General features: G+C 42.8%; 1 protein-coding gene across 1 annotated transcript in view; it reads left to right on the top strand.

Annotated features, from left to right (window-relative positions):
- The window catches only part of T265_11675 (hypothetical protein), a gene marked incomplete at both ends in the record, with an annotated part of 40,691 nt that extends 26,272 nt beyond the window's left edge, over positions 1 to 14,419 (top strand). The window contains one exon of the mRNA XM_009178389.1: positions 14,249 to 14,419. Within this exon, the coding sequence (XP_009176653.1) occupies positions 14,249 to 14,419 (171 nt within the window). The remainder of the gene's footprint in view (positions 1 to 14,248) is intronic.
- Between the last annotated feature and the right edge of the window lie 1,596 nt (positions 14,420 to 16,015).

Raw genomic sequence — 16,015 nt, 5'->3', positions numbered from 1 at the left:
AAGGAGAACAAGTACCGGAGAGCTTCATAGACGCGGTTGATACCGTACGTTCTCAGGTCACGTGTGACGCTTGAAACGGCCAACACACTTAACACGTCATGACATTCAGCGCGGAGAAGGAGAGCAGAAAGTGTAAATTGAAGAAAGGTCGCAAACAACTGTCAGGCTGACTCGCTTAGAGATTTAAATAAACAAGCTTTCGATCGATCGTGAACGTACTGTTATTCATATCAACATCCAAGTAGCCCCCTACGTCATTTGTTCTAAACAGCGGTTGGTAAGAAGGAAAGAGAACTCCGCTGACTAGAGTGCTCTGATGAAACAGCCCAACCCAGGCTTATACAAAGTCGATATAGAGCCAGTTGCGACCTCTCACCTCATGATGAACATGATTGATAAATATTCATTGCTCTACTCATTATTCCCTTGTTTTAATATTCCAGATGGTGTACACAAACGTCAATTCGAATACATACGTGTTACCTTTTAGGCTGTGCTGAATTCTGGATTTCTAGTTCGTCTGGTTATACCGATATTCGTGCGGAACATAATTCTCACATTTTGGCGTCGCGATTCAAACAGTTCATCATGCCTGCCCAAACGGAACCATTAAATTTTAATTCAGCTGCGCGAAACGCAGACGATTATTCGGAACATTTTGACGTATGGTGTCTTACAAAATCTGGTATGCATGATAAGCAACCCACGACGTATTTTCTACATTTTGCTGGCAAGGAGGCATACACTGTGATAAAGAATCTGTTATATTCTGATTTCACAATCAATAGTTCCTACAATGCACCGACGGAAAATGTTTTGCAGCACTTCAACTTGGTTAACTTCGTAGCAGCCGGAAGATCTAGGTTCAATAACTTGACCCACGCACATTCTCAGTCAGGCCCAGTCTTCCTATGGTGATTGCGCTCTCCTTTTGGAGGCCCAATTTTTCAACTTTTCGGAACATATATGAGCGATATGAGGTAGCGATTCATGTATCGAAGACTGATGAAGCAGTGTTGTTAAGTTACTCTGAACGAACTTATCCTAGAATGCGAGTGACAAAAATTTCATACCTCAAACTTATTCTCGTGCCCCAAGTCAACCGATACGTCACTTCACAAATCGTAACTATAATCCGGTTTTTCGAAAATTTCGGATGTGTAAATAATGTGGACGACGAGCGAAGTGTTTTATCTGCGGTAAAACGGTACACGTTCAACATGTTTGAGAACCCAAAAAGTGTGCCCCTATACTTCTGATCCAAATAGTGACGTGATTGCATTCACTAAAGACATCTCGAGCTCTTCTCAATCTATTTCGTCCCGACATTAGTCACATGTACTTAAAATTGCTTCTTGTCAAATTTATAATTCAATTGTTTAAACTGGTAATGTTGAGGTTATTATTTGGATTCTCCAATCCATATTTCCTACAAGGCACCGACGAAAAATGTTTTGCAGCACTTCAAATCGATTAACTTCGTAGCAGCCGGAAGATCTAGGTTCAATAACTTGACTCGCGCACATTCCCAGTCGGCTCGTGGTTTCGTATTGCAGCTGCAGGCACAGGCAACCTAATGTAACGGTGCTGCCCAATTCGCAGGCCAACTTTAGGATAGGCACATTGCCGCCATTCAACTGTATGGATTACAGCAGATGACGACACTTTGTCCAAATAAATATTTTCAAACCACTCGCTGCTTTCTGGGACAGCAAGAGGTTCCATGGGATGGATTGCAACTGGGTGTCCCCTTCCATTATTTGGCATCGCTTACAGGACACCACATAATCCATCACCGCACTTCTCACCCCGGGCCAATAGGCCCTCTGCCAAAGTATATGCCATCCCATGGCATTCGACGATGAGCTTCGGTCTGAAAACGCTAGGCATCACGAGTCGCGCAACATCCGAATCAGTGTCGTTCCAGTAAAATATGCCAACTTCATTTCAACATACTCAGTCTTAGTGACTCTGGAGTGTTCCCGATTCCTTGTCTCCCTCTTCGTTCTCACTGCTCCTTCCATATAACAAGGCGGTTACAACCATTTGTAAAACAGGATCGTGCCGTTGGAGTTGCACCAAACTTCCTGGATCCAGTTCGACGACGAGGCCATTGGCTGGAATCATGATCCTGAGGACCTCGTCTTCAAACTCCGGTCTTGACAGCCAATCATCCAAGTGGTCGTCCTTCCCTGGCACGTGCTGCATTGTGATGTTGTACTCTTGCAGTCGGATTGCGCAGCAAGCGATCTTTTTCCGCGGATCACTTGCGGTCCTCACCCACTTCAGAAGGTTGGGATCGGTTTCGCTATGAAATCTTCGCCCAAGGAGATATGGCCTCCATTTTTCCAGAGCACAGACGATCGTTAAACCTTCTTTCTTAATGGTCGAATACTTCTGTTCAGCGTTAGTCAGGACATGACTGGCATATTCGACAACTCCATTCCTCTTCTTTAAGACTTCGCCGATACCGCGATCACGCGCGTTGACACACTCAAAAGATTCCCTGGTATACTCGATTTTTTTTTATTTCGCCCAAGCAAGTTGTACAGTTGCAGCGGTAATGCTGCAATCCTTAACGAACCGGCTTTGGTAGGCTTCTCCTCCAAGAACCTTCTTAGAGCCCGCTTTGAATGGGGAACAGCGAATTCTTTGATCCTTGCCGATTATTTCGTCAGTGGGCTAACTTCTCCGTGACCCAGTTAATGACGCGGCGGTGTCCTCGAACTTCGCGCGGGCCGTTTCTTGGCTTCATTTATCCACAGCCAAGCCTCACGGCAGCGCTTGGATAACCGTCAAGCTTGATTGCGCCATACCATGTTACTAGAGTGGTCGGCCGGCCTTTCAAACTACGCTGGAAGGACTTCCATCGCGGAGGCCCAGTCCATCTTCCAACAACTTTTTCTGGCCGCATCCAGTGTCGCTTTCGTTCGGCCACTTACAGCGATCTTCAGCTTTGCGCACTAACTCCGTTCGGTCTCCATTCCTACAACCTCCGCGTTTTCTCCAAAGTCCCCCAGGAAGGTTCCAATATCCGTATCCTCAACGGGTTGTGGCCACGGAAACCTGATCCTTATCTTAGTCACAGCACCAACTAAAAAAGGGAATGCCTTCCCTGTGCAGTGATTTACTACAAAAATATCAACTGACCAGTTACAGACTACTGGACGGGAAGGCAAACCTCTCCAACGCAGTCTACTTAGAAAAACTAAACATTCATCTTCACCTAAACGCGTCAAGCTGAACGTTTCTGGACATTCATTGAGTGTTGCTCAAGCGCAAGCAAACGGTACAAAGCGAGTCCACAAATTCCGCAAAGATCTACCTTTTGAGAAGAGGTAGAGAAGAGGAAGAGATCATATTACTCACTTGCCTGCCCCATTTGTAATATCACCGTTTCATCGGCAATCCATGGGTGTATCAGAGAAAGTATGGTTTTATAAGGTAACTGGAACTTTCTTTTGATAAGTCGTCACTCGAAGAACCTGTGAACAATATGTGATTATGGGATTTGGTTTCTGTGACTGAAGGATGATTGGCGCCATATCCTTTCTAACTGGGAGCTAATCGCACCACTGATCAGCAGTTCGTGGCCCAAATTTTACCTGGTTGTTCGGTAGGCGAATTAAGGAACGACAACCAGACTGATCTAGTGGAGGATTTCCTCTAGTAGAATGCAACAGATATCTTAAACACAGCTTTGGAATTTTTCGCACCGTACTAAGAAGATGGGCGAATTAAGTTCCTTTGAAAGCTTCAGCACATCGGATGTCTTGGCATGCATTACATCGATACACCATACTCTCCTGTATGACCTGGGTCTAATTGCTCTCGAATGCTTCATTTTGCGCAGGGGTATTCACTTAAGTTCACCTGTATGACTCTTACGGCACAACAGTTGAATATAACCTGCTGAAATCCAAGGTGGCAAAGTAGTAGCTTTATTATTGGGAACGTAATAATAATAGTAATACTTCAGCTGCAGCATTTTTTGGTACTCACCAGGCATATTGTCCGATGGAAGCACAATTGCTGAGCAATCGCCGGGTAGCCCAAACCTAGACAGGAGTAATGGAGATTCGAAGGCTGTATTCGAAACACAGTCAGTAATTTCTGGACAAAACACTGAATTATCCGGAGCTTCTCAGCCAAACCGAACTTCCGGAAGGACGTTTCTACGGCGGAGCTGCAGAAAAACTTGTTAATAGAGAGAGATAGTGATAGCAAGCTCGCGATTTATATCAGTCACCTAAAATATCTTGCAGCCTCTTCAACGTGGGTTATTTTTAAACAAGAATTGTAAACATCTGTGACCGTTGCGAGAAGTTTTTGGGCTACAAATCAACACGGTCAGTTTTTCCCACTTTACGCAAAAGTTTTCTATGTTCAAACCAAGGTCTCATGTCGGATGTTTAAATAAGGGTCGGTCGTAGTTACTGCTCACCCAGATGTCGGGTCTTTGTTAGTATTTATTCGTCTATTTTGTGACACTTTTCTGGAAGGGACTGCAATTTTATACGAAAGAGCCTTGACTCTGGACATGGATTTTCGTTCTCACAATTTCATAAGAGCTTGTGTTTGTTGTGCGGGGCATCGGACCATCAATTAAAATCAATGTAGACTACCTACAGTAATCGAGTAGGTGACTCAGTAGGTCAATTTGGGTGTTCAATTTCGCATGCCATCTAGTTTTCGAAAATTGCCGTAACCACATCGGTAACTGCGGCGAGATAAGATATCGCAGTGCTTTTTGGGTGTTGGTTTTTTCATGTGGCATTGGGTTGGTACCGCACCGCTGAAGGTGTGCTCCCGCTTTCGTTTTTGTGGCAGATTCACTTGAAAAACATCATGTTGCAACGTAGCAACGCGATGAAAAGAATCCTTCGAAAAAGTTTGGTGACGATCGGTAGATTTATTCGTGGGCAACGTTTCGCTTCTGACACAAAAAGCTTCATCAGGCCAAGTGACTAGGTTCCGTGTTTGATCAAGATTTATGGCGGAAGGAGAACCAATCATCTGACCGGAATTTCCGTCGTCTCAGCAGTACCTCTGACTCCCGACCGCTTCTGTCTAGGCTTGGGAAACATGGCATCCTTCGTGGGCCATGGCAGCTAGCCAACAATAAGATGCCTTCAGTTGAACAAACGATTGTGCAATAAAAGACTTACGATTATTAACGTCTCAACGCAGGAATCAAATTTTATTGCTTTTAGAAGGTCTGTTCTCCCGGGATGCAGTAGTAAATCTTTAGCTTACTAAACTGTCTGCTTACTACTTGCTCCAAATCATCAGCCGGCTGATGCATTCAAAGGGTATCTAGATATCAATGTGTTTTATTCCGGGCTACGGAAACGGGTACTCAAAGCGTACACATCAGTAGTATATTCATCATCTTCATCATCATCAGAATATGCTGCTTGCATCAGGGTTCTATGGCGTCTACAGTCATGAAAAGCCATCAAACTAAAGAATAAATCTGATAAGACATCCGAAATGTCTCCATAAAACCTCATAATTGTCTGCAAATCCGTTTCAGCAATTATATCTGAGAAATACGAAACAACAGTGAGAAGTGTTAAGACCAAACAACGAAGTGCATTTTCTACACTCTAGACATTGGCATGTAGCGAAAACGGTAAGCGATATTTCCTTGGGATCGATCGCAATATCGTCGTGGGCAAAGGTAGTTATATTCTCCCCCATACTGTTATTTCTACTCACAAGTTGATACGCGTGTAAAACGTCTGCATGAATGAGAATGATACGTGAACTCAGGATAAGGGCAGAGAGCGGCAGGGAGGCCAAATAAGCCAAGCAGATTGTGTAGGATAATGCATACTTGGTGGACCGGAGCTGCGTAATGTGGGTATCCTCGAATTCACGACCGAAGCTGTTGTTCGTTTGTGTACCTGATAAATAGTAACATTGCGGCGAAACTCAGTGGCAATATGACAATCCCCACTGTATCTTAAAAATATACAGTATCGTTCATTTTGTATAGAATTTTCAACACGATTCCCATATAACATCATGCAAATGTTAGACAAGCGGACGAATTTGACCAAAATGAATTTCTATGTTTATTCTAAATACAGGCTACTTGATCTCACCAAGACCAGGCCAGTGCACCCGAAAATGACTCTGTCTCGATACCTAAGTTGGCCTGTGGGCGCAGTCCACTCAGATGATTGTAAATCTCACCGAAATTTTCCCGCTTCATCATTACAAAATTGTCATCGACATGGCCAAAATATCTAAGTGGGTAGGGACATCCGACTAAAGTTCAACCCACCATCCAGCAAGAACCCACGGATTGACTCATTCGGAGGAAGTCGATTGTTACGAAGCGGTTTCTAGTCAGTTGCAAGCAAAACGCATTACGCTTCAACTGATTAGTTCAACGGCATTTAAATGGTAGTTTTGTTATATCGGTTCACAGTCATTCTCGTTATCGCATGCAGGGGTTTTGAACAGCTTTCGGAAATCAATGGCATATGTAAAACCGAACCAATACCCGAGCTACTACCGGAAATGAAAAAAAGTGTCTGGTGAATGTGGGGGTACCTATTTCGTTTACTATCTACCTCATCGGAACATCTGGTTTATGGAGTTTCGGAAGGCCATAAAATCGGAAGGAGCTCAACTGCTTTGTTCAATCACTCACTTACAGGAAGCCCCGATGATGCATGAGTGAATCGGCTATAAATTTCGACATTCAAATTATGCTTGCAACAACCCACCATCCAGCAAGAACCCACGGATTGACTCATTCGGAGGAAGTCGATTGTTACGAAGCGGTTTCTAGTCAGTTGCAAGCAAAACGCATTACGCTTCAACTGATTAGTTCAACGGCATTTAAATGGTAGTTTTGTTATATCGGTTCACAGTCATTCTCGTTATCGCATGCAGGGGTTTTGAACAGCTTTCGGAAACCAATGGCATATGTAAAACCGAAACAATACCCGAGCTACTACCGGAAATGAAAAAAAATTGTCTAATGAATGTGCGTGACCTGAGCTTGCAAATTTTCCTACTATATCCCCGCCAGGTGTTTGCTGGGTCAACGGTAAATCCTGTTTATCATGCTTTGTTCAAACAGGGCGTAAGTGAGGATTAGGTCCCCTCGGGGGCGACTGTACTCCAGGGGAAAGAGATCACGCAAAGCTAGACGCGTTTCGTAGTCCATGGATTTGAGACCGGCAACTCATCTCTTAGCGGCCCGCTGGACACACTCAATGAGGATGACGTCTTTCGTACGTCCTTAGTAGACAACTTGTTTGGCGCACTCTAGCAGCGGTCTAACCTAGGCACCATAGAGTATTTGGAAGTCCATGCGAGTTATACGGGTTATACTCAAGTAACCTTTCATCGTACTTTCACTTATTTTTTGAGAACAATCGGATAAGTGAAAGAAAACTACGGAACTGAAGTGCAAGGTACAGCCTTCACCCAGTAGCTTCATGTTGCTCCTCGGTTTCGGCCTCCATCTAGCGTCGAGACTTTGATAACTAATGCACCTGGCAAGGGGGTTCTATCTACAGCATTCGGTTGGAACCATGAAAACAATTGAACAACACTTATTGTTAGCAGGGGCTCTGTCAATGCTTATTGGAAGAATTGTCTTCTACTAAGAAGAAATTACACAGAATCACCCGGTTGCCAGGTTAGCGTGAATTACTCACGAAATTCATCCACCTGTACATCACTAAACTTTTCACGGAGTTCACTGAACATCCGAAACGAAGCCTGATTCCCCATGTGTAGTTTCATGCCGTGAACACATCCAACCAAAATCGTTGATGAATCAACGATCCCACTGCAGAATTATCTAGCACCTTGAGTTTAGCTGGTGGTCAGTGGTAAACACCTCCGTTCCTTCGGAGAGTGAAACATGAAATCGACGAATCATTTCAACCGGTTAGACGATTGTCTGTTGGACGGATAGGTTTTCAACAACCGCTCGATTATCACTGACCATGCTACATGCAATAATCAGACGCCCCATGTGTTTGATCTAATTTTCGCTCGCTCCGCTGCCTTTATGCACGCACCTTGCAATTCATCTAAAAGCGTGCTTATCTAATGACTTGTTTGTCTGTCTATCTCTCACATATATACGTATATATATATATATATATCCACCTATCTGTCTATCTATCGGTCTATCCACTTATCAATCATTCAAACAATTACCTATTTATGTATCTGCCTGTCTGCCTGTCTGCCTGTCTGTCTGCCTATCTATCTATCNACAAATCATTATGATTGAGGGTACTGAGACAGTTCTAAATTAACACGGTTTATTTTTATTAAATGGGAGTGTAGGTTTCCCTGACACTGAAGTGGCGACTTCTTAGACTGTCATTGGAATATGGAGTGGTCACTTGGTTCCTTAGCCATCCAATGCGTAAAAAATGACTTTTCAAATGGACATTTCAAAACGTTGAATCCGCGCTGTACACATAGTGCTATTGCCCCGTCATTCCGATGCATCAGTAGATCATGATGACCGTGGAATTTTCCAACTGGGAGACTCCCCATCGTCTTAAACGAACAGTAAACAAACACCTGTCGGTTCATTATCAACCAAGAGAGCGTCTTCTTCCTTCCAATGAGGAAGCGGTGCAACATGTTACCGTAGTTTCACAATTTCGTGCTCAAGTGTTTGTTGATTAATGAACATCAGTTCCAAAACCGTATCACAAACATCAGTGTCATCAGTCACTGATGGCCAACGAGTCAATAGCATTATCATCTACGTTTGCTCGTGTAGGTACAGGGCGCTCAATTACAAGCCGCCAGATATCCGGTCGGTCACGAGTGACTGATCAGCAGTGTGATTGGCTTTCACTTGGTTAGCACACAGCGTCATTCATCGTTCAATCACCCAAAAACCCCATCACGTGACCATGTATTGACTGGATCCTCAAGAATCAACTTTTCAGGTGGAGGTCTCAGTCATCGTGTAAAATTATTCTTTCTCCGAGGTACTTGTAAATGATTTACATATATTCGACTTCCCTTTGTAACTTAGCACAGAACGTATGAATCATAAGGCACACAAAGCCATTGCTTGGTTATCCGAAAAGTGACAGTGACTGGGCTTGGATATCTAGATGCCTGGAGTAGCAACCTTGCTGAACGTCGTCCATGGAACCTGAAGTTCCTAATCAAGTATTTTCACCCGTGACCTTCACCTTTCACGTGTAACGAAATACAACTCTCATCTCAATAAATGCACTGATTTTCATAACAGTTTGGCTTTTCACAAGTGACCAAACTGAATCCATCCGTGGTGTTTAATTACTCACCAAATCACCGTATTTTATCACGTTACTTAATCCCGTCTTACTGTTTACCGCCTCGCATGTTTCCTCTAGTGTACGCTTTTTTATGTCATTCTGTGCGCGTATGGGAGACAATGACAAAAGGCAGCTGTGTGAAGCAGACAGATTAGCTTACGCAACTTCAAGGAGACCCGGTGTGGGCTAATCCGTGGCACCATCGCTAGAGTTAAGGCAACCGAGGTATGCAACGACACATACTGCTGGTAAATTAGTGAGCACTCCGCTGTACATACGAAACATCTAAAGCATTTAATGCTCTAAGGACCTGTTCCCATCATCATCACCATCATCGTCATCATCTTCATCATCATCATCTTCACCATCACCATCAGTAGCAAAAACAGAAGAAAACACTGATGATTCACTGCAGTACAAGCATTGTAAATTACTTGTAGAGGAAAAAGAATGTATAATGGAACAGGAAGTAAAACCTAGGTCTAGCCTGCAGCATACACCCGAGATTCCCCACACATTCGAGACATATCAGACGATATGGATAGAAACTGACAACATGAACGCCGTTGGCATATTGATTCATTTCGACAGATATATTGAGAGGAAGGCGTTCATGAGAGCCACCAGCATCATCACCATCGGTTTCATCATCGGCATCGTTATCATCATCGTCATCATCCTAACAAACGTCTTCAATATCAACACCCGTATTCAACATTGACGCTTCTTAGCGTGCATTCAAAAGACTTTTGAAGCCCTTTTCAAAAGAAAAGAATCAAAACGGATAGGGAATATACTTGCTGGCCTACCACAATCATTCCAATGCGCCTATAACACCAGACGATTACTCAGGAGGTCTGAACCAAAAATGATAACGAGAACTAAAATAACGTCGATTCGGGGACATGATTTGCAGCTTCTTCAGCCAATCACGGTGGAAATAAGGCGGTCTCCATCGTAGATGGAGAATTACACCAATAGCACGTCAGTTAGTCGCTTTCATATCCCTCTGCAAGATCAGAGGCGAATCTGATTCGGATGATGGTGAGAAATTTCGGACATGCAACCAATGGTTTGATTATGTTGGGGCCACCGGACGGCCGTGGTGGCTGAATTGCCATAAATACTCTTCATGCTTGAAAACAAAAAAATAAGCGGTTTTGAGAATCAGCTGGAATACCACTGGCTGCTGAATATTACCGGACAAGCCATTCACAGCCGACTTGGCTAAACGCGACACTTTTGCTAAAACTTACCTGTTCCTGAATCTGTAATCCAAGCATACGTGAATTCGTCCGCCAAAAAAACATCGATTTTCTAGTCGAAACAAAAAATCGCAGGATTTTTATCTTCCTTGGCTGAGGTTGTCGTGCAGCCTGCAGGTTTAGGTGTTCAGACAACGGAACAGATAGTGTGGGTCAATATCAGAGATGCGTAAAATAGTGAGGTGAATTTTCGACGACCGAATCGTTGCAGAAATAATGAAGCTGCAAGAGGTTTCGACCTAACACACTATTCAGAACGTCGCTGACGATTCATTGACAGAACAGAATGGTTTTTGGTGCTCCTTGTGGCGAATCAGGTAAGCGCAGTCGTTGACATTTCCTAACATTTTATCAAAACTGAGCGGAAGTTGCCAAGCACTCTCATGAGTGAGATAGTTTTTGGATTTCTTTCGGTCAGCCCGTCAAAATGAAATATGTTTGTGAATATATAATCTGTTTTTTACGGTAATCCCCAAAAACATGCCACTGAAAAGAAGAGTCAAAGATTGTGACGCCGAAGTCATTGGACCTGTTGGTTGATGGGTTGAAGTTTACTTTTTATAAAAGACCAAAGATCCATTTAGAATTTACAATGACGGTATCGACTTGGTATTGGTAGTTGCTGCGATGGAACACCAAAATATCACATGGGTTGCACCGGTTATACAATGATTTCCTCCACCCATATGAAACTGATTCAGCAGCGGAAGCGACAATTATGGATGAACACTGGATTTTGCGCGATCATCGGCTATCGCCGGCTAAACGCTTCTAGATTAGAATCATGTGCCCTTCCAAAAAACACCGCGGAGTGAACAGGCATAAACCGAGCTTGGAAATTCGTTCTATCTTACTGCTCAACGCCGCTTTCAAACCATATATTTGATTGAAATTCTGAATGCTATTTCAAAAGACAGAAATTTATGTTGCTTAATTCCCATATTTGAAGGAAGAACAAGGAGACACATAGAGCCAGAATAGTAAGCCTCCATGTTCAGCAGCAATTGTTTGAATATTTTTTGAATGCATGTAGGCAACGGCATAGTTCAACTCCATGGCATACAGCTGTCGCAAGACAAGAAGAAACATTCTCGTGATCTCCAGATGAAGCAAAGATGAGTCAGTCACCAGCTTCTCATGCGTGTGCTCAGCAGTCTCACTGGATCGACTGCGAAGTTACGTGGGTTGAGCGTCCAAAAAATTAGTCAAACAAAATCAATGTGACGGTGCCATTTAAAGCAGCTTGACAAGACCTAACATGCTTGAATTCCTGGGGATGACGTTCCTGAGATTAACTTACAAAAATCGTAGCTTGTGTTCCATTTTTTGGTTGTTGTGTAGAACAGTTTCATTATAAACTCGATGTATAAGGAATTACCGATGTCAATGCGCCAACATACGTTTACGTAGGCCTTTCCATTCCGTTCACTATTTACCTTCCGATTGAAAAAACTGCGTGCTAAAACCGTGTTTAGCAAAATTAACTAAAGTTACATATTCTTCTAGGAAGGCAATATGGGAAGTCCCAGCATTGACAGAGTAGAAGATGAACACGTTGTCATCAGGACCGTTGTTTGTGGGCAGAAAGGTTAAGGTGGTCTTGAAGAGTAGCTCGTTGTGTTGCGCTTTAGCGCATTGGAAAGCACAACAAAAACCCGCGGAAATGGAGAAATGGCGAACACGTAGTTTGGAAGATTGTTTTGTACACGCTGCTGTATATAATCAGTAGATAAATTAACGTTCACTTGTCTGCTATTTGCATGGCCACATGAATACAGGAATGAAAAATCAATTGTTGTGTCGTCTCTTGGTTAACACTTGTATCATGGGATGTAGTCGCTTCTATGGTTTTAACTTCATAAAGGCGGTTTGAGGCAGTTTACCAGTTTAGCTAGTTTTATCATCTTGCCTTTAGAGACGGTCACACTCAGCTGTTTCAGAAACACGCGTTTGTCAGCATGACTACATCTTTTCAATAAAATATCCACATAATGCATACACTAATGAGGAAAAATATGACAACCAAGGTGAGGCGATTCTACGTTTTGTACATGGGATATCCCAGAAGCCATATGTTCTTAACTAAAACTGATCTGGAAATGTTCCCTTTGCTGGTCGTTGATCAAGATGGTGTTCCTCTGTTCTCTGATCGTACTGGTCAGCTTGCAAATGTTTCAATCCCAACCGAAGTGGCACCATGAGTGAGTGGTTTGGTTAGAAGTTACTAAATACTTGTCTGATATTATACGGCCGCGACTGGCTGAATGTGGCATGTACTTCTCGGGGTCCGAATGGTCAATTTTGAACTGTGCTGCGTTGTGCCTGCCATCCTCCGAATTCGGTTGCTGTTTAAAATTAGTTTCTGTCTGAAGACCTTTTGTTCATGGTCTAACTGATCGCTTACCGATTTCTGTTGTGTCGCAGTATGGCTTTCCACAATCGATTGGCTCTCGCTCCGACTTCTGGTTTCGGTAGTACATTTTGATTGGTTGTTTCTGAATTGCTTTCGTGTTGTAGCCCCGAGTTTTCGGGATTACATCCATGATCACGCTTTCAGTAAATAAAACTGGTTTATTGTGCAGATGAGTTCATCACCTTTGATCACCTATTCCATAGACCATCTCTCCTTCCTTCTCTATCCCAACTAACGAAAAGCGAGATAAAAACATTGAATTTGTTCAACTCAGTATCGAAAATGTTTTAACTACATTTAAGTTCATTTACTTACAAGATCTGTTAACGAATCTGGTTAAAGGAGAAAAGCAGACTAGCCAGTGCAAAAATTGAAGGAAAATAGATGACGTGTACTTGGATTTCGATCATCCAAACAACAGTGTTTATTTGCGTTGTCCAACAACGTGAGTTAAAACAACTCTTGAAACCGAGCAAATCAAAATCGACCGACCCAAAGTTGTAAAATCCAAGCAGAAGTTAGACCATTAAAATCTGCGCATATTTGTAAATTTCCGAAACTTGTTCACAGTGGTGATTGATGCCTATGATTTACTCTTAAACCGTGTTTCCCCAGGGATGAAATAAATCTTTTTCCTGACTTCTGGCAGGCTTACTCATAGAAGTTTGGTACCAAGTTACTTACGAGAATAATAAACGCGCATTACTTAAATCCGAAGACAGTGCCCTGGAACACTAGAATTCTGGCTGTTATCAGCCAGTGCATCCAGAATATCTACTTCCGCGCAAACTCACCTTTTCAGCACCTTCTTCTTGTTGGCTTCAAGTTTCTTATCGCCTTTTGATACTTTCGCGAATTTCTCCAGAGTGACATCCTTAAACGGATAAAAATGCATGACCACTTTTTCCTTTGACAATGGTGTTCCTCACACTCATTCTATTCACAATAAACATGCAGTTGCAATCTCACAAATAACTCAACTCTATGCTTTGCTCTCCAGCTTCATTCATATTATTTTCACGATGGTCGCTGTATGCTGATAACTGAAGAATTCGATTACTCGTCCGTTTGCCAAGCATGGCATCTGTATTTGCTCCTCGAGCCTAGTGCTATTTGTTGAGTTGAACATGGAATACCAGGAAGCGCCACCAGGTAGGCCTCATCTCTACCTCAGTAGCTAGGGAATGCAACATACACGTACGTGAGTAGCACTCATCAGCACTCAATGGAACCACAGTTGGGAATCTCTTATCTTTGATACTCTTTAGATGGATGTGCTGTCCCGGGATATCAAACGTTATTTCCTCGGAGAAAGCTATTCGGGCATTGTTCGTCCTCGTGCACTTTTCACGGTTCATTTGACAACAACGCTAGCCTACTGGATCGCACAACAGCAGAATGTTGAACTCGGTCATGGGCTGCCTGAGAGTTCTCTGTGATCAGTGTTACGAATAGTGTTCGTCCAAGCGGACTGACCATTCTGTAACATAGTTAAACTGAATAAACTGCACTGCGAGTTGTATTGCGTTTTGATCCGCACTGTCATTTTACTTGCATCTTGTGCTACACGGTGAAATGATGCAGCAATTCACTTGATTGCGTCGCAGTAATACACGGGTTTACTTTCCCATGGTAGTCAATCACCACACCCTTGTAGACATGTATGTCCTAGTATTGATGGAACACTTTGCCACTAACCGGATACCGGGAATAAAAGAAAGAATATTGGCAGTGGATTTTTTCTAACATATAGGTCGAATAGAAAGAAATGAAAGGCTCATTAGTGCTGTTGGATGTTGGTTCCCGTGCTTCATTTCGAATGAATTTTCACAACGCCGAGTGTACCTTCTGTCAACCATTCGATTGAGTGTGATTAGTAATCCTATACGCAGAAATAATTTAGGAATTCCCCAATGATCCTCCTAGAATGCCCAACAAACAGAACTACGGATTTGTTGCGAAAACGTAATCCGTTTAGGTAGATGTACATTCAAAGATTTTCCTCCTATTCTGCTGCAGTACAAAACGTTTTCAGCGTAGTAAATTGTCCGCTTATTATTTGCTCGAAATCATTAGCCGTTTGATGTACTAAATCATCTAGATAGCAATGTGATTGCGTTGAGTTTACTGAAAAATTAAACGAGGATACATCATCATCATCATTCAGATCATCATCATCCTGATCATCATCATCGTCATCGTCATCATCATCATCATCATCATCATCATCCTGAACGTCATCATCAGCCTCATCATCTTGATCATCATCAGCATCCTCATCGTCATCATCATGATCATCCTCATCATCATCCTCATCATCCTCATCATCTTCCGAATCATCTTCATCATCATTACAATCATCATCCGAATCAACATCATCATCATCATCATCATCATCTTCCGACTCATCACCATCGCCGTCATCGTCATCATTATCATCATCATCATCGTCGTCATCATCATCATCAGCTTCATCATCCGGATCATCATCATCATCATCATCATCATAACATCAATCGTAGACGTCAGCATCATCATCAGCAGCAGCACTGAAACGGCATCAAGATACCAATGTGAATCATTTCAGACTGCTGAAATCAAGACTGAAACGAGTAAATCGTCGTCATCATGGATATCATCAATATGTGCTGCATGCGTCATGGTTTTATGGCGTCTACGGTCATGAAAACGCCTCAACCAAAGGAAATCTGATATGACGGAAAAACCACGAGACGTGTTGAAGCCAAAAAACGAAGCGAGTTTCTACACTCAAATTTGTTAACATGTAGCAAAAATTGTACGCGATATTTACTTGGTATGGTTTGCAATATCGTCGTAGGCGAAGATATTTATATTCTCCGGTGGAACATTGCTTTTACGCACCAATTGATACGCGTGAAAAACTTCCGCCTGAATGAGAACACAGTGACAGGTGAATTGATGAATTGCGGCGGAGCGGAGCATGGAGGCTAAAGAAGTTAAGCAGATAGAGCAGGATAATCCATACTCGGTGGAGTATCAGTTATTCAAACAGC

This window comes from Opisthorchis viverrini, assembly GCF_000715545.1.
Source record: "Opisthorchis viverrini unplaced genomic scaffold opera_v5_547, whole genome shotgun sequence".
Classification (NCBI taxonomy): domain Eukaryota; kingdom Metazoa; phylum Platyhelminthes; class Trematoda; order Opisthorchiida; family Opisthorchiidae; genus Opisthorchis; species Opisthorchis viverrini.
Note: the sequence above shows the minus strand (reverse complement) of the source record. Positions and strands in the feature narration are given on the sequence as shown.